This window comes from Schistocerca piceifrons, chromosome X (genome assembly GCF_021461385.2).
Source record: "Schistocerca piceifrons isolate TAMUIC-IGC-003096 chromosome X, iqSchPice1.1, whole genome shotgun sequence".
NCBI lineage: Eukaryota > Metazoa > Arthropoda > Insecta > Orthoptera > Acrididae > Schistocerca > Schistocerca piceifrons.
The window spans coordinates 785245215-785270165 of NC_060149.1; the positions used below are offsets into that span (position 1 = coordinate 785245215).

A 24951-nucleotide genomic window follows, 5' to 3' on the forward strand; every position below is an offset into this window, starting at 1 on the left:
CCACCCCCACACTCAGCACCAACCAGTCAGGATTTCTAGTATATTGTTCACGGCACTCCCTCTTACCACTGTACAGAAATTTGCGACAGCACGAATTATTTCCCACATTGGACCTTTATGGTCTTCATTGACTGGCCTTACCACGGCACTGACTAGGTCGAGCACTTAAAAATTGCAAAATCGACATTTGTGTAAATTTTAGCACCGTAAAGTAAACAGCTACTTGGTTTTATTCAACAGGGCTTCTGACTACGAAACAACTGTGCTTGTAAGGATTAAGTTTGAATCGAATTGTCAACGTGATTAATTTTAGCTTAATGTTTACAAAATTCATTTTTCTCGCATTACGCTCATGGGAATATTTAAATCAATAATGCTGGCGCAATAGCCCTATCAATAGTGGCCAAAAAAAGTGGAGGAGGAGATTAGTGTTTAACGTCCCGTCGACAACGAGGTCATTAGAGACGGAGTACAAGTTCGTATTAGGAAGGAAATAGGCCGTGCCCATTCAAAGGAACCATCCCGCCATTTGTCTGAAAGGATTTAGGGAAATCACGGAAAACATGAGTGCACGATGGCAAAACGTCATTTTTTCGGATGAAACGAGGTTCTGTTTACAGCACCATGATGGTCGCATCCGTGTTTGACTACATCGCGGTGAACGCACATTGGAAGCGTGTATTCGCCATCGCCATATTGGCGTATCACCCGGCATGATGGTACAGGATGCCATTGGTTACACGTCTCGGTCACCTCTTGTTTGCAATGACGGCACTTTGAACAGTGGACGTTACATTTCAGATGTGTTACGACCCGTGGCTCTACCCTTCATTCGATTCCTGCGAAACGCTACATTTCAGCAGGATAATGCACAACCGCATGTTGCAGGTCCTGTACGGGCCTTTCTGGATACAGAAAATATTCGACTGCTGCCCTGACCAGCAAATTCTCCAGATATCTCACCAATTGAAAACATCTGGTCAATGGCGGCCGAGCAACTGGCTCGTCGCAATACGCGAGTCACTACTCTTGATGAACTGTGGTATCGTGTTGAAGCTGCAAGGGCAGCTGTACCTGTACACGCCATCCAAGCTGTGTTTGACTCAATGCCCAGGCGGATGTAGGCCGTTATTACTGCCAGAGGTGGTTATTTTGGGTACTGATTTCTCAGGATCTATGCACCCAAATTGCGTGAAAATATAATCACATGTCAGTTCTAATATAGTATATTTGTCCAATGAATACCTGTTTATCATCTGCACTTCGTCTTGGTGTAGCAATTTTAATGGCCAGTAGTGTATTGCCTTTGGAGTAGAGGGAAGTTTGTCCCACCTGTCTAAGCAAGTGATCTTATAGTGCAACAGTGTACTGGGCTAATCCGGCTCCGCCAATAAACGTTTCCAAGTCAATCTGCGAACAATACCACGCGTTATTTGTCTGGCGCTAAAGTGCGAGGATTGCGGATTGTGGTCGTGTCCGAGGAAGAACAGAAGAACGTTTCAGCCTGTTCCACACTCAGACAGTGGCCCTCTGGAGTTTCTCAGTGAGTCAGGAGGGTTTCTGCAAGTTTGAGTTAGTCCCAACACTTTGACGCTGGTCATTCCATTTGTTCGACTCTTGAGTTCAAATGGTTCAAATGGCTCTGAGCACTATGGGACTTCTGAGGTCATCAGTCCCCTAGAACTTAGAACTACTTAAACCTAACTAACCTAAGGACATCACACACATCCATGCCCGAGGCAGGATTCGAACCTGCGACCGTAGCGGTCGCGCGGTTCCAGATTGTAGCGCCTAGAACCGCTCGGCCACCCCGGCCGGCGACTCTTGAGTGCAATAGGAAGCTGTTCACGAGAGACAGACTGTGTGCTGATGCACTGTTGGCTCGGAAGATAAGTCATTTACTGAATTCTAGATTTTAGGTTGGTTCAAAATGTTGTGAAAGGTCGTGTCTCTGTATCCCTCAGGTTACATACACCTCGATAGTGATGAGAGGCGTCATGATACTGGTCTAGAACATGACATTCTGAGGCCGTGGGACTACGTACTCAAGAAGCGCGGTTGTGTCTGACTGGCCCCCCGCGGCCGGTTCAGTGAAGAGAACCCGACACTATGATACAGATACCATTCTAGATGTTCTCGTTCCCTATTCTTCGTGCACCAAAAAACTGAGATGTTTGAATATAGATTTGTTTTTGGAGAGGGTCCGCCTTGAGCAAAACACAATTTTTATTCTTTGCTTTATTTCTCAGACTTTTTCGCTGAAGTTTCAGCATCATCATTGGGTTTTTATTGTCTTTCTATAAATCAAGAAAACTGCTGTTTACTACTTGTAACATATAAATTTGAAATTCTAGTACAGCATTTTTAAATTTGAAAAACAGGCAGAGTTTTGTATAATACCTTGTTACCACGTGCTGTGGTTGTCCTGTATTTAATGTTTTTTATTGCATTTGTTTTCTTTCACAGTCTGTCATCTGCAACCATATAGAACATAATTTAGAACAGTTACTTACGTAGAAATTTTACGAATAGGAATGTTATGGTTATGTCTAGCATTAACTAATTCTCTGTGGAAGATTGTGTGTGTGTGTGTGTGTGTGTGTGTGTGTGTGTGTGTGTGAGTGTGTGTGTGTGTGGAGCGAGGATGGTATTTATGGGTTGCTGTTATCTCATAGTTCTCTTTAGGTAGAGAAATAAAAGGAAAAAGAGAAATGGTGTTTTCTAAACGCGGACCCTCCCCCAAAATAAGTCTGGTTGTAAGCAAACACCTACAGAAGAGCTTCAACCTCAAGATGTTTGAACTGTTATTTGCAATGGACAGCTAGAGTCCTAATTGATTGAGTGCACACTGACCTCAAAAATGAAGATGTTTGAACTGTTATTTACAATGGACTGCTAGGGTCCTAATTGATTGAGTGGACACTGACCTCCAAAATGGCAGCGCACGAATGTGTTTCACTCTCCTCAGGCAGTATGCGAGTCATAATTTGTAGCAAGCGCTCATGAGCTCGTGTTGTAAACCAAACAGTAGTTGAATCTTTGAAAGGGGTAACCATTGTGTGCATCAATATGGCGTGCCCCTGTGCTGGCGACACTTCTTGTCGTGGAGGGACAGACTGCGCTCAATCTAAACAACAAATTACACTTTGGAGTATGCTCACAGGCGACCCATTTCATAGCACGTTCTTCTGAGTTACACTGGGAATTCAGGTACAATTTTACCTCCGCTACACAGCCAGCACATCTGTAGGTAGTAATTTTCCCTAGTCGGCAGAATATTAGGAATGAGGTCTCTGACTGTAAATAAGAAAGTCGTTGTTGTTGTTGTGGTCTTCAGTCCAGAGACTGGTTTCATGCAGCTCTCCATGCTACTCGATCTTGTGCAAGCTTCTTCATCTCCCAGTACCTTCTACACCCATCATCCTTCTGAATCTGTTTAGCGTATTCATCTCTTGGTCTCCCTCTACGATTTTTACCCTCCACGCTGCCCTCCAGTACTAAATTGGTGATCCCTTGATGCCTCAGAATATGCCCAACCAACCGATCCCTTCTTCTAATGAAGTTGTGCCACGAATTTCTCTTCTCTCCAATTCTATTTACCTCCTCATTAGTCATGTGATCTACCCATCTAATATTCAGCATCTTTCTTTAGCACCACATTTCGAAAGCTTCTATTCTCTTCTTGTCTAAACTATTTATCGTCCACGTTTCACTTCCATACATGGCCACACTCCATACAAATACTTTCAGAAACCACTTCCTGACACTTAAATCTATACTCGATGTTAACAAATTTCTCTTCTTCAGAAACGCTTTCCTTGCCATTGCCAGTCTATACTTCACATCCTCTCTACTTTGACCATCATCAATTATTTTGCTCCCTAATTAACAAAACTCCTTTACTACTTCAAGCATCTCATTTTCCAATCTAATTCCCGCAGCATCGCCCGATTTAATTCGACTACATTCCATTATCCTCGTTTTGATTTTGTTGATGTTCATCTTATATTCTCCTTTCAAGACACTGTCCATTCCGTTCAACTGCTCTTCCAAGTCCTTTGCTGTCTCTGAAAGAATTATAATGTCATCGGCGAACCTCAAAGTTTTTATTTCTTCTCCATGGATTTTAATTCCTACCCTGAATTTTTCTTGTGTTTCCTTTACTGCTTGCTCAGTATACAGATTGAATAGCATAGGGGACAGGCTACAACCCTGTCTCACTCCCTTCCCAACCTCTGCTTCCCTTTTATGCCCCTCGGTTCTTATAACTGCCAACTGGTTTCTGTACAAATTGTAAATAGCCTTTCGCTCCCTGTATTTTACCCCTGCCACCTTCAGAATTTGAAAGAGAGTATTCCAGTCAACATTGTCAAAAGCTTTCTCTAAGTCTACAAATGCTAGAAACGTAGGTTTGTCTTTCCTTAATCTATTTTCTAAGATAAGTCGTAGGGTCAGTATTGCCTCACGTGTTCCAACATTTCTACGGAATCCAAACTGATCTTCCCCGAGGTCGGCTTCTACCAGTTTTACCATTCATCTGTAAAGAATTCGTGTTAGTATTTTGCAGCCATGGCTTATGAAACTGATAGTTCGGTAATTTTCACATCTGTCAACACCTGCTTTCTTTGGGACTGGAATTATTACATTCTTCTTGAAGTCTGAAGGAATTCGACTGTCTCATACATCTTGCTCACTATATGGCAGAGTAATGAGCTGTAAACTTTGTTTTGAGCAGTTTATATCTCAAAACGACCGTGTCGAAAATATTTGTGCTCAAACGCAGGCTCAGAAAGAGTGTTTTTTTCTTCTTCTTTTCTCTTTTATTTTCGCGATTGTGGAAGGCGACAGGCACACGAAGTTCCCACCATTCCATACTACATTATACGCGTAGATTTAGACATGTCAAGAGCAGTGTTTGTTGCGATTTGCTGTCATGTGGTCACGTGACGTGGTGTGACTTGTCGGCAGGCCGGCGGCCGACGTGGTGGCCAGACCGTCGTTTCGGCCGTCGCCCAGTACGCCCGTCTTCAGGAACCCGGCACCCACGCAACCGCCGCTCGTCGACTTCCCGCAGCCTTCCAGGGGACCCGTCCGTCAGCCCGTAAGTCATCGAGATTTATTTATTTATTTTATTTATTTATTTATTTATTGTTCCGTGGGACCAAATTAAGGAGAGGTCTCCATGGTCACGTAACGAGTCAATACCTGAAATTATAACACGATAGTAGAAACAGATAAAATGAAATATAAGAAACATATTCAGGCGACAATTCGTAAGTTTAAATAAAGAAAATCAACAATGTAACACTGTAATTTGCTTAATTTTTCAGCTCTTCCAGGAGCTCCTCGACAGAATACTAGGAGTGAGCCATGAGGAAACTCTTCAGTTTAGACTCCTTGCTGCACAAGAGTCATGGAAGTGCATTCCACGTGCAGATTTGATTTCTGCCTAGTATTAACTGAGTGAAAGCTGCTAACTCTTGGGAATAATCTAATATTGCTAACAACAAACGACATTAAAGAAAATATATACTGTGAGCGCAATGTCAGAATTCCCAGACTATTGAAAAGGGGTCGACAAGAGGTTCTCGAACTTACACCACACATAGCTCTAACAGCCCGTTTTTGAACCAAAAATACCCTTTTTGAATCAGAAGAATTACCCCAAAAAATAAGCGTATGAAATACGCGAAGTAGACTACTTTCCGTGTTGAACTGTCACTTATTTCAGATACTGTTCTAATGGTAAATAAAGCAGCATTTAATTTCTGAACAAGATCCTAAACATGAGCTTTCCACAACAGCTTACTATCTATCCGAACGCCTAGGAATTTGAGCTGTTCCGTCTCGCTTATAATATGCCTATCCTGTCTGATCAAAATATCGGTTCTTGTTGAATTGTGAGTTAGAAACTGTAAAAATTGAGTCTTACTGTGATTTAGCATCAAATTATTTTCCATAAGCCACGAACTTATTTCATGAACTACATTATTTGATACTGTTTCAATATAACACACAAGATTCTTCACTACCAAGCTGGTGTCATCAGCAAACAGAAATATTTTTGAATCACCTGTAATACTAGAAGGCATATCATTTATATAAATAAGAAACAGCAGTGGCCCCAGCACCGACCCTTGGGGAACGCCCCACTTAACAGTGCCCCATTGGGACTGAACATCACTACCATTCTCAATATTGCGGAGAATTACCTTCTGCTTTCTGCTCTTAAAGTAAGAGTCGAACCAATTGTAAGCTACTCCCCTTACTCCATAATGGTCCAACTTCTGCAGTAATATTTTGTGGTCAACACAGTCAAAAACTTTCGTTAAATCAAAGAAAACACCTAGCGTTCGCAACCTTTTATTTAATCCGTCCAAAACTTCACAGAGAAAAGAGAATATAGCATTTTCAGTTGTTAAACCATTTCCAAAACCAAACTGTACATTTGACAGCAAATTATGTGAATTTAAATGCTCCAGTAACCTTGTATATACAACCCTCTCGGTAACTTTAGGAAACACCGATGGCATAGAAATAGGTCTATAATTGTCAACATTATCCCTGTCTCCTTTTTTATAAAGTGGCTTCACTACCGAGTACTTTAATCGGTCAGGAAACCGACCACTTCTAAAGGAAAAGTTACACATATGGCTAAGTACTGGGCGAACATACATAGAACAATACTTCAGTATTCTGCTAGATACCCCGTCATATCCATGAGAGTTCTTGGTCTTTAGTGATTGCATCGGCCAACTGCTTCATTATCTGGTATCTGCTTGTTTTCACTTCATGCACCACTTTTAATCTTATCTTTCCCATTTTTACCTTCGATAGTTGCTATTAGAAATCCTTTTCCTCGCCCTGTATGTCCCCTCCAATTTGCTTTCCTTTTTGTATCCAGGTTTACGAGAGTTCTTTGCTCCTTTACCCTTTCCATTACTTCGCCTTATCCACCCAGTTTATTTCCCCCATTCTCCAACAAACCCACATCTCGAATACTTCAGTTTTTTCTCTGTCTCTCCTCTTCAATGTCCAGCTTCCATACGAAGCGTTTAACCAAGCTTTTCCTCTACTACAATCCCATTTTGCTGCATAATAACCGTTTCTTTTTCTGGACAGTTCTTGATCTTATTTCTTTTTCACTCGTCCAGGTATCAGTTAGCATGCTGCCCAAATATCAGGTGTTTTGCTTGTTGCTATTCAGATTGATATGGGTTTATTTATCGAGTGTCATTTTTTTATTTGTAGTTCACTGTTTTTATTTGAGTTTACATGTTGTCGTTTTCTCATTTGGAGATAGAGAGTGGAGCTGTGGACGCTAGGAAATGGAGTGCCAAGTTGAGAAATCGAAACATTTCTGACATATTCTTCTGTTTGAGTTTAATAGAGAGGTGACAGCAGCAGAGGCAGCCAGAAACATTTTCGACAGGTGTGGGGATAATGATCACATAATTAATGAGGAGGTATTGAATGGAATTGCGGAGAAGAGGAGTTTGCGGCACAACTCGACTAGAAGATGGGATCGGTTGGTAGGGCATGTTCTGAGGCATCAGGGGATCACCAATTTAGTATTGGAGGGCAGCGTGGAGGGTAAAAATCGTAGAGGGAGACCAAGAGATAAATACACTAAACAGATTCAGAAGGATGTAGGCTGCAGTAAGTACTGGGAGATGAAGCAGCTTGCACAGGATAGAGTAGAATGGAGAGCTGCATCAAACCAGTCTCAGGACTGACGATCACAACAACAACAACAACAACAACAACAACATGGGGATAAATCCACTGGGCAAAGAACAGCAAAAAAATGCTTTTTGTCGTTTTAAGAAGGGTCGTTTTGACATTAGTGACTCTCCACGTTCAGGAAGACCTTTGGGATTTTACGAAGATCGTTTAAACGCATTAATCCACAATGATCCACGTCAGTGTGCTCGAGAACTTGCAAATGTGATGAACTGTGATCATTCCACCATCGTGTGACATTTGCAGGCAATGGGGAAGGTTCAAAAATTGGGTGTGTAGCTACCGCATCCCTTAAGGCAAAATCAAAAAAATCAGCAGATGGTCATATGTGAATTTCCGCTTAATTGGCTCGTAAGTAACATTGACGAATCGTATACTGTAACGTTACTGGTAACGAGAAATGATGTCTGTATGTTAACATAAGGAAAGAAAGAGTTCAGCCCAAGCAGAGCAGCAGCAAGTAATAGAACCCAGTACGTTGTCCTCGATGGTGTTCATTGGAGGTGAGGGTATCATCTGGAGTGCCCCAGGGAAGTGTGGTAGGACCGCTGTTGTTTTCTATCTACATAAATGATCTTTTAGATAGGGTGAATAGCAATGTGCGGCTGTTTACTGATGATGCTGTGGTGTACGGGAAGGTGTAGTCAATGAGTGACTGTAGGAGGATACAAGATGACTTCGACAGGATTTGTGATTGGTGTAAAGAATGGCAGTTAACTCTAAATATAGATAAATGTAAATTAATGCAGATGAATAGGAAAGAGAATCCCCTAATGTTTGAATACTCCATTAGTAGTGTAGCGCTTGACACAGTCACGTCGATTAAATATTTGGGCGTAACACTGCAGAGCGATATGAAGTGGGACAAGCATGTAATGGCAGTTGTGGGGAAGGCGGATAGTCTTTTTCGGTTCATTGGTAGAATTTTGGGTAGATGTGGTTCATCTGTAAAGGAGACCGCTTATAAAACACTAATACGACCTATTCTTGAGTACTGCTCGAGTATTTGGGATCCCTATCAGGTCGGATTGAGGGAAGACGTAGAAGCAATTCAGAGGCGGGCTGCTGGATTTGCTACTGGTAGGTTTGATCATCACGCGAGTGTTACGGAAATGCTTCAGGAACTCGGGTGGGAGTCTCTAGAGGAAAGGAGGCGTTCTTTTCGTGAATCGCTACTGAGGAAATTTAGAGAACCAGCATTTCAGGCTGACTGCAGTACAGTTTTACTGCCGCCAACTTATATTTCGCGGAAAGACCACAAAGATAAGATAAGAGAGATTAGGGCTCGTACAGAGGCAAATAGGCAGTCATTTTTCCCTCGTTCTGTTTGGGAGTGGAACAGAGAGAGAAGATGCTAGTTGTGGTACGAGGTACCCTCCGCCACGCACAGTATGGTGGATTGCGGAGTATGTATGTAGCTGTAGATGTAGAACTCTCCGTACAACGACCTGCGCTCATTCACAAAAGATAATGTTACGCATCCGGTGGATCAGCGACGGTGTGGTGTATTACGAATATATTCCCTGAGGTGTAACCATCACTGCTGACTTTTATTGTCAACAACTGAAACGTCTTGCAGACGCAGTCCAGGAACAGCGACCAGAAAGCCTGGGTGAAGTGATGCTACTCCATGATAAACGCCTTCCGCATTCTGCTAAACTGCCAAAAACACTACACAGAAGATGGGTTGGGAATTCATTCCGCACCCACCTCATTCACCTGATATTGTGCCCTCAGATTTTCACCTTTCCCGCTCTATACCGAACAACCGTCAATGAACTTCCTTTCTGAATGAAAATGCGCTCCGAACACGGCTCTACAGGTTGTTCGCCTCAAAACCACTTTATTTCTACAATCAGGCGGTTGTACATTACTGGCCATTAAAAATGCTACACCAAGAAGAAATGCAGATGATAAACGGGTATTCATTGGACAACTATATAATACTAGAACTGACATGTGATTAAATTTTCACGCAATTTGGGTGCATAGATCCTGAGAAATCAGTACCCAGAACAACCACCTCTGGCCGTAATAACGGCCTTGATACGCCTGGGCATTGAGTCAAACAGAGCTTGGATGGCGTGTACAGGTACAGCTGCCCATGCAGCTTCAACACGATACCACACCTCATCAAGAGTAGCAACTGGCGTATTGTGACGAGCCAGTTGCTCGGCCACCATTGAGCACACGTTATCAGTTGGTGAGAGATCTGGAGAATGTGCTGGCCAGGGCAGCAGTCGAACATTTTCTGTATCCAGAAAGGCCCGTACAGGACCTGCAACATGCGGTCGTGCATTATCCTGCTGAAATGTAGGGTTCCGCAGGGATCGAATGAAGGGTAGAGCCACAGGTCGTAACACATCTGAAATGTAACGTCCACTGTTCAAAGTGCCGTCAATGCGGACAAGAGGTGACCGAGACGTGTAAACAGTGGCACCCCATACCATCACGACGGGTGATACGCCAGTATGGCGATGACGAATACTCGCTTTTAATGTGCGTTCACTGCGATGTCACCAAACACGGATGCGATTATCATGATGCTGTAAACAGAACCTCGCTTCATCCGAAAAAATGACGATTTACCATTCGTGCACCCAGGTTCGTCGTTGAGTTCACTATCACAGGCGCTCGTGTTTGTGATGCAGCGTCAAGGGTAACCGCAGCCATGGTCGCCAAGCTGATAGTCCATGCTGCTGCAAACGTTGTCGAACTGTTCGTGCAGATGGTTGTTGTCTTGCAAACGTCCCCATCTGTTGACTCAGGGATCGAGACGTGGCTGCACGATCCGTTACAGCCATGCGGATAAGATGCCTGTCATCTCGACTGCTAGTGATACGAAGCCGTTGGGATCCAGCACGGCGTTCCGTATTACCCTCCTGAACCCACCGATTCCATATTCCGCTAACGGTCATTGGATCTCGACCAATGGGAGGAGCAATGTCGCGATACGATAAACCGCAATCGCGATAGGCTACAATCCGACCTTTATCAAAGTCGGAAACGTGATGGTACCCATTTCTCCTCCTTACACGAGACATGACATCAATGTTTCACCAGGCAACGCCGGTCAACTGCTGTTTGTGTATGAGAAATCGGTTGGAAACTTTCCTCATGTCAGCACGTTGTAGGTGTCGCCACCTGCGCCAACCTTGTGTGAATGGTCTGAAAAGCATATCACAGCATCTTCTTCCTGTTGGTTAAATTTCGCGTTTGTAGCACGTCATTTTCGTGGTGTAGCAATTTTAATGGCCAGTAGTGTATTTGAATTGGAATCAACAATTCCCACAGTGATAATACCATATTGAACGAATGAAACTGATGTTCCGCGCTTGCTCACGGAATAACGGATCCCACCTTAGTTTTCTGTCCGCTAGCAACGTCGTGCCTTCAGCAGCCACATCAAACAACAACAACGACACAGGCTATGGCAACAGGAACCATAACATTAAATTTCCTTCGTTTCCGACCACAAAGGCTCAGATATGGTTAACTGAGTTGGACGCTATTTTCGTTTACATGGACTGGTGTCAGAAGTGGAACAATTTACATTGGTTACAGCACTGTTGGATTTGAGTGTTATGGAGCAATTGGATGATGTTCTTCACCAACACTCGTACGCAGTTCTTAAAAAAGCAGTGCTCCAATGTTTTGTGTTACTACCTGAGTTGCAGCTACAAAAAATTACCGGAAGTGACGCATATTCCAGTGGTTGCCCCTTCACAGGTGCTTGTCGCTTGCCGTGCTCGCTGGCGGGCAGTGAACTTCTGTCTGAGCAATCTCTGATCTTTTGGCTACAAAGATTGCAGAAGAATATCAGGGCTACTTTGTCCACCTTCACATAGACTCCTATTGATGATCTGGGCTGCAGGAGGGATTCTACGCCCATTGCATATTGTTGTTGTTGTGGTCTTCAGTCCTGAGACTGGTTTGATGCAGCTCTCCATGCTACTCTATCCTGTGCAAGCTTTTTCATCTCCCAGTACCTACTGCAACCTACATCCTTCTGAATCTGCTTAGTGTATTCATCTCTTGGTCTCCCTCTACGATTTTTACCCTCCACGCTGCCCTCCAATACTAAATTGGTGATCCCTTGATGCCTCAGAACATGTCCTACCAACCGATCCCTTCTTCTGGTCATATACGAACAATAATTCATGTGCAGCAGTTAAAGCAGCCGTGGAGGGAGGTTCCAATCCAAGCATTCAACCATTTGCAGCGACGAGCGCCCGGACACGCGCGTTACTTCGGGGTGAGTGTAGTTACCTGTACAATCAGCTGTGACGTCCTAATGACGTGTACACGTTTTGTTGAAGACGACGGAGACCGATTATCGACTTTTGTTATCGTTCGAGACGCGGAACAGCAGTAGCCATTTTTGCAGACGAATTAAATGAGCAATTCATTGCATTTTCAATTCGTATATTCACTGCAATTGTGGAAGCTATTGTCGCCTTTATAATCTTTGGCAGTATGAATCTGCAAACTTCAGGAAAAAAGAAGGAACTCACAATACGATTTGTAAACGGTAAAATTTGTGTTCTTGGGACTAACCTCATCGTGGCTCAGACAGTTAAATGCATTTATACGATGGCAGAAATCCCATGTCCGGGACTACGGAGAGTTTCATTTCGTTTTTTTATACGAAAATTTCCGCCAAGTAACGTCGCGCTACGGAGTTCACGTTAACCTCGACGCACGTAGAGAATTACGTTTAGAAATGAGTCGGTTGTTAAAATTAATGACTGAAATTTCTAATGCCAATGCATAATTTGCCAGATGTCCTCCATATTGTCAAGTAGTTACACATATCACTGAAGAACTGCATCAATGTGTTTGAAGTTGTCTAAGTCTAGCTTATTAGTAAGGATTATTGAATCTGACCTTCAGACACCATTTTGAGATTTCCTGTCTCACGAGGAAGAAAGACAGGCGCCAGTCTGACTTATTTGCTGTGAGATATCAACGAAGTCATTAGTCACATCTAACGGTAAACCTAACTTCTCATTTCGTTTCTGCCGGCCGCTGTGGTCTAGCGGTTCTAGGCGCTCACTCCGGAACCGCGCGACTGCTACGGTCGCAGGTTCTAATCCTGCCTCGGGCATGAATGTGTGTGATGTCCTTAGGTTAGTTAGGTTTAAGTAGTTCTAAGTTCTAGGGGACTGATGACCACAGATGTTAAGTCCCATAGTGCTCAGAGTCATTTCGTTTCTGTTTATATGATATATACAGCATTTTGCTGAAAATAGGTGCTCAATGAGCTTTTTTCTAAAATACCAGTTTCAAGTGACTACACCAAGCTGACAATATTTGAAAATGATTCTTTATACCAGTAAAATGCAAAGCTTTTTAACATTACTCATCTGACACTTACTTTCTGCACGTTTTAAAATTGGCAAAAGTACTTCCATTGCAGTTTCCAAATGTCCGCCCCCGGTAGCTGAGTTGTCAGCGCGACAGAATGTCAATCCTACGGGCCCGGGTTCGATTCCCGGCTGGGTCGGAGATTTTCTCCGCTCAGGGACTGGGTGTTGTGTTGTCCTAATCATCATCATTTCATCCCCATCGACGCGCAAGTCGCCGAAGTGACGTCAAATCGAAAGACTTGCACCCGGCGAACGGTCTACCCGACGGGAGGCCCTAGTCACACGAATGGGTGGAGTTTCCAAATTATGAATACTGGATTGAAGAATTCTATACATGTTGACTTTCGAGTAAAATGAGACGAAGATACGGAATTAAACTACCTACAAAAGTAATCTCCGACACGCTATCTCCTCCTATATCTAAGAACAACTCTTGTGTTTCGTGTGCTAGGGCAGACTACATACGTCGTCATTAGACATTCCCTATTTTTTTAGTATTCTGATGAGTAATGTCACAAAACACTGCATTTTACTGATGTAAAGAACCATTTGTAAATATTGTCAGCTCAGTAGTGTCACTTGAAACTGGTTTTTGAGAAAAAAGCTCTTTGTTCACTTGTTTTCAGCAAAAACTACTGTGCCCACCATATACACAGAAACGAAATGAGAAGTTAAATTTAACATTATATGTGATTAATACTTCCCTGATGTCTCAGTGCAAGCAAGTGAGACTAGCATTTGTCTTATCCCCAGTGAAATTTAAACTCTCAAAAGTGTGTCTTAAAGTCAGATTTGATAATCCTTACTAATAAACTACTAGGACAACTTCAGACACACTAATGCACTTTTTCAATGATATATGTAACTGGTTGACAATATGGTGAATATCTGTCAAATTATACTTTGTTGTTAAACATTTCAGTCTTTAATTTTAACAACTAAATCATTTCTGTATATAATTCCCTACTTGCCTTAACAAAGAAAATAAAAAACATCAGTATCTTCAAAAATTGCAGGAACTACGCGAACTGAAGATGTAATCAATTGCTTCTTTCCAGAATGAGAGTTTCACTCTGCAGCGGAGTGTGCGCTGATATGAAACTTCCTGGGAGATTAAAACTGTGTGCCGACCACGGGCAAGTGCTCTACCATCTAAGCTACCCAAGCACGAATCACGCCCTGTCCTCACAGCTTTACTTCTGCCAGTATCTCGTCTCCTACCTTCCAAACTTCACAGAAGCTCTCCTGCGAACCTTGCAGAACTAGCACTCCTGGAAGAAAGAATATTGCGGAGACATGGCTTAGCCACAGCCTGGGGGATGTTTCCAGAATGAGATTTTCACTATGCAGCGGAGTACGCGCTGATATGAAATTTCCTGGCAGATTAAAACTGTGTGCTGGACAGAGGCTCGAACTCGGGACCTTTGCCTTTCGCGGGCAAGTGCTCTGCCATCTGAGCTAACCAAGCACGACTCACGCCCTGTCCTCACAGCTTTACTTCTGCCAGTATCTCGTCTCCTACCTTCCAAACTTTACAGACGCTCTCCTGCGAACCTTGCAAAACTAGAACTCCTGGAAGAAAGGATATTGCGGAGACATGGCTTAGCCTCAGCCTGGGGGATGTTTGAGATTTTCACTCTGCAGCGGAGTGTGCGCTGATATGAAACTAGAAGGTTCGCAGGAGAGCATCTGTGAAGTCTGGAAGGTAGGAGACGAGATACTGGCAGAAGTAAAGCTGTGAGGACAGGGCGTGAGTCGTGCTTGGGTAGCTCAGATTGTAGAGCACTTGCCTGCGAAAGGCAAAGATCCCGAGTTCGATTCTCGCTCCTGCACACAGTTTTAATCTACCAGGAAGTTTCAACTGCTTCTTTAATTAGTCTGCAAGAATGGCTGCCGCAGTTTAGCATCTCGAACGATCACAAAAATCGGTACAGCGTGTACACGTAATAATAACGTCACGCCTGACTTACCGTGTGGGCAAACATTCACCGATTGCTTCACTGCAAATGCAATAGCCACAGAGCAGTCTACGACCCAGTTGGTGCATGAGTTAGCTAGACTGACTGTCAGGCTACAGAGGCACTTAGATAATAACTGTTTTCTAGGCTATAATAGTAAACAAGAAAACGTAAAATGGTGTTGGTACCACAGACGTTTCGGTGAGGCAGCAAGACAGTGCATGAAACCATGACACTACCCAAACAGAAATGCCATTAAGGCCGTCCAGAACACTCAAAGCTCGTCAGGTGCAACAGAAATGCAATGGTATCTACAGCCGCAGGCTCGACTAGACCATCTGATATGGACAGAAAACGTGATCGACGCTGGATCTGACACAAATTTATATCCAAAGATGCCGAACAAACATCGCTGATTTACAATAGTTCCACTTCCCATAGCTACTAACAGTTCGGCAGCTGAGTCATTTGGGAAGACGGAGTTAACTTCGGACTTGCATGGCGATTTACGCCCTGCTTCGACATTTATTATTGCGGATGTGAATGGTCCACTACTGGGGGCCGATTTTCTCCGTCAGTTTTCTGTGATGCCGGATCTATTAAACCAGGGCTTCCCAACGTGTGGTCCGCGGACCCCTTAGGGATCCACCGGCCCTTTCAAGGGGGTCCGCGGCCACCTTTCACCAAATCGTGTAAAATAATGCGTAAAATTATTGAATAAAAATGTGAAAATCAAATTCATGACTATTTTTTTTTCGTGTGAAAGACATGTGTACTTTTACTTCAGGTGGTACTCCCAAGCAGCCTTTGCGGTTCCTAAGTGAGAACGTATACACAGTTAGTGCCGCAGAATGCGGCTTCTCTGTTCGACTGTTTCGCAACAATACTGGGGTCGAAACTTCCTGGCAGATTAAAACTGTGTGCCCGACCGAGACTCGAACTCGGGACCTTTGCCTTTCGCGGGCAAGTGCTCTACCAACTGAGCTCCCGAAGCACGACTCACGCCCGGTACTCACAGCTTTACTTCTGCCAGTACCTCGTCTCCTACCTTCCAAGTTTCATATCAGCGCACACTCCGCTGCAGAGTGAAAATCTCATTCTGAATACTGGGGTCGTTTGTGCGCCGGGTCACGGCCCTAGATGCGCTGAAATCTTTTACGCATGCGCGGAGCGAGCTTTGTCGACCAATCACAGCGTTCGCTGGCACGTATGCGGCCCCAGGCGTCATTAACTGTTAAACTTGCTTTGTCAGTGCACTAGCTCTTTCGTAAGTCGATTTTTGACCAGTTTATTACTTCTAACATGGATCGGTGGCTGAAGTCAGGATCATTGAAGAAGGGTGCAGTTTCTCCATCACCTTCACAACAAGGGAAATTTCCAGTTGAAATGAATGAGGAGGGAGGACGACCAAAGGAAGAACAATCACAAGAAATTCCACAGCCGGATTTATTATGTGAAAACGCTACAAGTACTCCATTGGTTGCAATATCCTGTGGAAGTGGAACAACCAAGAAGCGTAAGTACAACGAAAGCTGTTTAGAAATGGGCTTTATGGAGACAAAGGAGGGTAAAGCTCAGTGTGTAATTTGTGCGCGAGTCCTTCCGAACAGTTAAATGGTTCCAGTTAAATTGCTCCGTCATTTTGAAAGTACTCACCCGGATTTCCAGGCTAAAGAAATCGAGTTTTTCAAAAGGAAGAGTGCTGAACTAGCTGCTTCTCAGCATTGTACGAAAACTCATGCAAAAACAGATAATGAAAATTCATTAAAAGCTTCTTTCTTAGTTATCGAGTGGCAAAAACAAGGCAAAGCTCATACCATTGCAGAAAATTTCATAAAGCCGTGTGTTAATGATATTGTTTCTTGCATTCTTGACGAAAAGGCAGTAAAGCTTGTATCTTCGGTGCCATTATCAAACTATACTGTCAAGAGACGCATTGTTGACATATCAAATGATGTGAAAGACACTCTTGTTTCTCGCATCCAACACAATTCAGTTTCTCTGCAGATATATGAATCCACTGATGTTGCAGGATTAGCGATTTTATTGGCTTTTGTCTGTTATGTATATTCTGGATGTTTTGAGAAGGACAGCTTATTGGCCAGACCACTACCTGCCAACACAACAGGTGCTGAAATATTCCGTCTATTGGATGATTTTTTAAGGACTAGCGAAGTTTCATGGTCTAAATGCATAGATGTGTGCACAGATGGTGCAAGAGCTATGACGGGTCCTACAGTCGGAGCAATAACGAAAATAAAAGAAAACGCTAAGAATTGCAGCAGTAGTCTTTGTGCTCTCCACAGACACGCTTTAGCTACGAAACAAATGCCTGTTTCGCTCAAGAAAGTTTTAGACGAATCCATTCAAATCATTAACTACATAAAATCAAGGCCGTTGAAGTCAAGACTTTTCACAATACTGTGTGAAGATATGGGAAGCCTTCATCGTTCCCTGCTTCTCCACACAGAAGTTAGGGGGCCCTCACATGGGAATGCACTCTCTCAGTTGTACGAATTAAGATTGGAAGTCTTAGCTTTTCTTTTGGAGCATAACACCAAATTAGCAGACCTTATTAATGACGAAAATTAACAATGTATGCTTGCCTATTTGTCAGATATTTTCTCCAAAATGAACGAAATGAATATTTCACTCCAAGGGCAAAGTGAAACAAAGGTCACTGCTATCAACAAAGTTCGAGCATTCAAGAGGAAAATCAATTTTTGGGCAGAGAGTGTCGAGGAGGGGGAGGTCGAGTGTTTCCCTCTTCTCAAGGAGTTTTTGAAAAACAAAACATTGTCGCTTGGGAAGAATTTGTTTCATCAAATCCTGGAACATCTCTGAAGCTTGGTATTGTTAGAGCATTATTTCCCAACAGCTGAAGATGAGAAGCTGCAGAAATACGAATGGGTGGTCAACCCATTCACTGTATCCAGAAAGCCGAACATTCTATCATCAAATGAATATGAGTTGTTGATATAAATTGCCACAGACCCTACCTTGAAATAAAGTTTTGTCATTGACAGTTACTCACACTTTTGGATCCGTTTGGATAACAAGAAATACTACCCCCTTGTTCAAAAGGCAAAGCGTGTACTACTTCTGTTTGCCACAACATACATGTGTGAATCTGAATTCTCGTTTTATGCTGCCCACAAAACTAAGTACTGAAGCTGTCTAGATGCGGAACCAGACATCCGTCTACAGTTGTCAAGAACTGAACCCAACTTTTCAAAATTGGGTCAGTAGAAGGACCCTCAACCACCACATTAGGATTCCATTATTATTCCTACAGACTCATCTATAGTGAAGAAGAAAGCATTTTTCTTGGTAGACGCTCAGTGAACGTACCTGAACTATAACTCTGTAGGAATTTTGTTTCTGTCTTCCATCATTTACAAAATAATTATTAATTAAATTCTGTTGGCAATGATACTTTTGTTACGAAAATTAAAATGATCTCTAAAGCTAATTTCTTTTCTTTATAATATATTCCAACCTCTCAGTTAAAAATATGGCCTGCCTATACATCAATTACAATTACTTACTATTACTCTGACACTATATTGTGGCAACTGGCTGCGAGCGTAAACAAATGAGGACTTTTCGAGTGCCACCTTGTAAAAGGTAAATTTCCTCTGCCAGAATTGTTCCCTGTGAGAAAACAAGTCTTATATTCTCTGAAATGCTTTGTCTTCTTATATAGAAATAAGAGAGTATGTTTGTTTTCCTAATTTGTTTACAGTCGAGGCTGACTGCCGCGATATAGTGTCCAAGTAGTAGTTGAAGTTGTCAGCTGTGGCTAAACTGTTGCCACACCGCCTGCCCGTTGCCAGCTACCAACTGACAGTACACTGTTGCAAAGCCACCTGCTAGCTGCCGGCTATGGACTGACAGCTGCCGTTCAGTAAATACGCAAAGATGTAAAAATAACTAGACTTTCCGAGCCGTTTACATGTGCACGAAAATCGATTGTGGAACTGGAAAACGGCTTTATAAAAACAGATTTCCAGAATCGATTTTGAAGTGTTTACCTGACCAACCAAAAGCGGAACTGGGACATCGGCTTGCGAAATCCGGTTTTGGAAACGCATGTAAACTGGGTGAATGTATTCCCACACATTGCACAACAGATGTCACAATAGTCCTTTAAAGGCAATTCCTTGGCCTCTTTTCTTTCGTGTCTGGGGTCTGCCTCTTTTCTTCACAGCCGCGCTGAATGACCGCGCAGTCTAGGGCGCCATGTCGTCGTGGATTGCGCGGCAGCTCCCGCCGGAGGTTCGAGTCCTCCCTCGGGCATATGTATGTGTGTGTGTTTGTGTGTGTGTGTGTGTGTGTGTGTGTGTGTGTGTGTGTTGTCCTTAGCGGAAGTTAAACTTGGGTTAATAGTGTGTAAGTCTAGGGACTGATGACCTCAGCAGTTAAGTCCCATAGACTTTACATACATTTGAACATTTTTCTTCGGATTTCACGAAAAACCACACACACACACACACACACACACACACACACACACGACTGTTATGAAATATGCATGCTCCTTACACAACAGTAGCCAAACAGTGGAAGTGAACAGACCACAAGAGGCAGCTTGTCAACAGCGAACGGTTTGGACCTGATGTTGATTGCTCCTGGAGGAAGGCAGCTCCAAGTAATTTTAATCAGGCTATAGTGCGTTGAACAAAGGGAGTAAATCCACTAGTAAGCGTTTGGATACAGTGGGAATTCAAATTGGATCGTTAATTTCAAGTTGTTTTCATTCATCTCTAAACCAAAGAGTATTGATGCTTTGGAGGGCGGGGGGGGGGGGGGGGGGGGTCATTGGGAACATGGCACATGCATTAAGAAGCTTTCAGTTCCCATGGGTTTCGCTCTGAAATTTAAAGTTACTGTGCTCTTGACTGACTAGGGGTCCGCCATGACTTTTCGACTGAAGAAGGGATCAGCCAGCTGAAAAGGTTGGGAAACCCTGTATTAAACCGTTGCTTAGAGTGCCTGTCTCCCCACTCCTTTGTATCGCGTCGGGCCATGAGTTGCGTGATGTCGCTGCTCTGCACACATCGAAAAAAGTTTTTCATCACCCCAGTTCCCAGAACTCCTGAACATAGACGTTGACTGTGGATATTGTAACACAGACACAGTCTTTTTGACTGTTCACAAAGATGTCACTGAACCCGCCCACAGATGTAAACAACTATGCATGAGCAGCAACTGTTAGACAGAGAGGGTCTGACAGCTGATCCGTTCCAGTCATTCCACCAGGAAGGATATACACGGCTCGTGTCGTCTGTAATTCAACAAAGCCTAGATGGTCAATACCGCGGTTCGAAGCGTCCGTATTGTTACTTTGTACCAGGAAGGGCTCTCAACAAGGGAAGTGCCCAGGCGTCTCGGAGTGAGCCCAAGCGATGTTGTTCGGACATGGAGGAGACACAGAGAGACAGGAACTGTCGATGACATGCCTCGCTCAGGCCGTTCAAGAGTTACTGCTGCAATGGATGACCGCTACCTACGGATTTTCCCTCGGAGAAACCCTGATAGCAGCGCCAATGATGTTAATGTTGATCTCTATTCCAATTTTCTGTACAGGTTCCGAAACTCTCGCAACTGAGGTGATGCAAAACTTTTTTTGATATGTGTACTTATTGTTGTATACGTAGCAGCGCCTATACCAACTACACACTGATTAAAGCTACTTCTCATTTACCATTCACCACGTGGGGATAGAATGCTACCACCTGCGCTGCGGACAACAGGGAGCAGTCTACCAATACAGGCAGAACACATGGTTGTCTACATCTACATCTACATGATTACTCTGCAATTCACATTTAAGTGCCTGGCACAGGGTTCATCGAACCACAATCATACTATCTCCCTACCATTCCACTCTCGAACAGCGCGCGGGAAAAACGAACACCTAAACCTTTCTGTTCGAGCTCTGATTTCTCTTATTTTATTTTGATGATCATTCCTACCTATGTCGGTTCGGCTCAACAAAATATTTTCGCATTCGGAAGAGAAAGTTGGTGACTGAAATTTCGTAAATAGATCTCGCCGCGACGAAAAACGTCTTTGCTTTAATGACTTCCATCCCAACTCACGTATCATATCTGCCACACTCTCTCCCCTATTACGCGATAATACAAAACGAGCTGCCCTTTTTTGCACCCTTTCGATGTCCTCGGTCAATCCCACCTGGTAAGGATCCCACACCGCGCAGCAATATTCTAACAGAGGACGAACGAGTGTAGTGCAAGCTGTCTCTTTAGTGGACTTGTTGCATCTTCTAAGTGTCCCGCCAATGAAATGCAACCTTTGGCTCACCTTCCCCACAATATTATCTATGTGGTCTTTCCAACTGAAGTTGTTTGTAATTTTTACACCCAGGTACTTAGTTGAATTGACAACCTTGAGAATTGTACTATTTATCGAGTAATCGAATTCCAACGGATTTCTTTTGGAACTCATGTGGATCACCTCACACTTTTCGTTATTTAGCGTCAACTGCCACCTGCCACACCATACAGCAATCTTTTCTAAATCGCTTTGCAACTGATACTGGTCTTCGGACGACCTAACTAGACGGTAAATTAACAGCATCATCTGCGAACAACCTAAGAGAACTGCTCAGATTGTCACCCAGGTCATTTATATAGATCAGGAACAGGCAATCTGTGCGGCCTGATGACATTTAAATGGACCACCGGAAGTGGCCCATAACTAGGATACCATATCTAGCTGGGACCTTGTCAGAGCATTCTGAGATGGGGATGTAGAAATGAGGTAAAAAATTTGTTTAATATAATTACTTTTTATTTAGAACACAGTAACACGAACTTGTTGCATCAGAAGTACACCATATGTTTCAGAAGATTTCATCTTTTTCAGCAAGGTTTTTTTTCGTTTTACATGTTTATAACACATGTTTATAGAGCAAGTGAGCTTCTAGTTAAACTGGCACTGTAAGATTGATTCCCCACACCCTGGCAGCAGTCGATTTCTTTCATCTGTCCACTGGGCTTATATCTGCGAAAACACTCCTTCCAGAGTGGCGTTGTGTGCGAGAATAGAGACTAACAAATCACATAATTTTAACAGTTGGCATTTGTTGTCAGGGTTTTTGGTTCGGTTAAGAAGGTAAATCCACTTTTCTTCCATAGAATGTTTGGGATTCCATTGTTCTGAGTCACACTTAATTTCTGCTCTTAAGATTCCTGAAAACCATTGTCGCCTGATATCTTCACATCATTTTTAGGCAGGTATATAATAGTGTTTTCAATTATCACCCGATCTGGGGTTTCAGAGAGCGTCATCCAATCAAATACATGATATTTATTAAAAGAAATAGCCCATATCTATAAACAGTCAAATGCTATATGGTACAGAAAGCCATTGTCTCTTCCTCAAATTTCGAAATCAAATTAATTATTTCATGGTTAGGGTTCTCATTCTTTAATTTGTTCAAATTCATCTTGGTTTGCTTAAAATTGGCAGTCTTCCTTTCATTCAGAGATTTGTGAGTGTCGATTAATATATTTCTTATTTCAATTTTATTTTTTTCAAACAGAGCCAAGTTTGACACACAAACATGAAGTAAACTTCACAGATCAGACTACTAAAAAAAGATCTGAAATTATGTTAGGTAGCCTGTCTTGCTTGCCAATAAAATTGGCAGTCTTCCTTTCATTCAGAGATTTGTGAGTGTCGATTAATATATTTCTTATTTCAATTTATTTTTTCAAACAGAGCCAAGTTTGACTGCAGAAACATGAAGTAAACTTCACTGATCAGACTACTAAAAAAATATCTGAAATTATTTATGGTAGCCTGTCTTTGGCGTCAAAAAATTGTTTTAATGGAATCAAAAGCTTAAGAATTCTCTCTACTGCGGGCATTAAAGACAGCCATCTTGTTTTGAGTGAGATAGAAGAGTCAGATGGTTGACATCAGCATATAAGCAGAACTCCTTCATTTTCTCTGTCCTTACTGTGTAAATCGAAAAATAATTAAATATTTTCATGACGATTATTTCAGTGCCTACAGTTACAACTCCATCGGCGCTTGGCGTAGTATTGCGGAGGATATTTTAATTTGTTGAAACACATTCATCAGGCTGCGTCAATGAAGCCCTCCAAAGTTAGTATTGGTATTGTCTCTACAAAAAGCGATTAATTTATCTAATGAAATGTCCAATTATCTTAATATGTCCAGACAAAACTTTGCAATTGTCTCCAATGTTTCGTTATTCGGTGAATCAAACTTCAACAGCTTTTGTTGCATTCTGTCAGTTTCAGTAAAGTATTGAACAATTAAAGGAAAACATCTTTTCAGCTTTGTGGTTCGATGCGTCGGTGCCTATGCCGTAAACGAAACTTTTTGCAGTTGTATTATGCATTCGGACACGGCGTGTGCTGCGAGAATATTTTTAACAGTCACTGTGGCTTTGGTCCTGGCTGTAGACCGCTTTGTGGCGACTTTGGGTTCAGGATACATTACGGCATTCGGTTTTATCACTGAAAACTGACACTTTCTCTTTCCCTCCTTAGGTATTTTCGTAAGCTATGATACTTATCATATGGTAAATAGGCGACAGTAACACTTCAGTCATCGAAGTACACCTCACCATACACTTCGCACCATATATGAGGGTCAGTCCAAAAGAAATGCACACCATTTTTTTAATCCATCTTTTATTCTACATGTTTGAAAGTTTTACAGTGTGTAGATACATCCTTTAGGAACAATATTTTCATTTCTCCACATAATTTCCATTCCTCTCAACTGCCTTACGCTATCTTGGAACCACCGTCTGTATACCCGCACGGTAAAATTCTGGACCAACCTGTTGGAGCCACTGTTTGGGAGCGTGCACAAGGGAGTCATCATCTTCAAACCTTGTTCCACGAAAATAGTCTTTTAGTTTCCCAAAGAGATGATAGTCACAAGGAGCCAGGTCAGGACTGTAAGGCGGGTGTTTCAGTGTTGTCCATCCGAGTTTTGTGATCGCTTCTATGGTTTTTTGACTGACTTATGGCCGTGCATTGTCGTGCAACAGCAAAACATCCTGCTTTTGCCGATGTGGTCGAACACGACTCAGTCGAGCTTGAAGTTTCTTCAGTGTCGTCACATATCCATCAGAATTTATGGTGGTTCCATTTGGCATGATGTCCACAAGCAAGAGTCCTTCAGAATCCAAAAACACCGTAGCCATAACTTTTCCAGAAGAAGGTGTGGTTTTGAATTTTTTTTTTCTTGGGTGAATTTGCATGATGCCACTCCATTGATTGCCTCTTCGTCTCTGGTGAAAAATGATGGAGCCATGTTTCATCACCTGTCACAGTTGTTCCAAGAAATTCATCTCCACCATTCTCGTACTGTTCCAAAAGTTCGCTGCATGCCTTTTTTCTTGTTTCTTTGTGAGCCACTATCAACATCCTGGGAACGCACCTGGCACAAACCTTTTTTAATGCCAACACTTCCAGTAGCCTGCAAACACTTCCTTCCCCTATCCCAACGTAGTGTGACAATTGGTTCACTGTGACGCGTCTGTTAGCAGTCACCAATTCGTTAACTCTCTGCACATTGTCTGGAGTGCGTGCAGTACGAGGCCTGCCGCTGTGAGGACAATCCTCAATATTGCCGTGCCCGCTTTCATCACGTAGCCTGCTTGCCCACCGACAAACTGTACTGCGATCGATAGTAGCTTCTCCGTACACCTTTTTCAACCTCTTGTGGATGTTTCCTACTGTCTCGTTTTCACAGCACAGGAATTCTATGACAGCGCGTTGCTTCTGAAGAACGTCAAGTGTAGCAGCCATCTTGAAGACATACTGTGATGGCACCGTTCACAGGAACAGGTTGAACTAAGTTTGAAAACA

General features: G+C 42.9%; 1 protein-coding gene across 1 annotated transcript in view; it reads left to right on the forward strand.

Moving 5' to 3' along the window:
- The window catches only part of LOC124721783 (extensin), a 260132-nt gene that overhangs the window by 226147 nt on the left and 9034 nt on the right, over positions 1 to 24951 (forward strand). The window contains exon 4 of the mRNA XM_047246898.1: positions 4969 to 5101. Within this exon, the coding sequence (XP_047102854.1) occupies positions 4969 to 5101 (133 nt within the window). The remainder of the gene's footprint in view (positions 1 to 4968; positions 5102 to 24951) is intronic.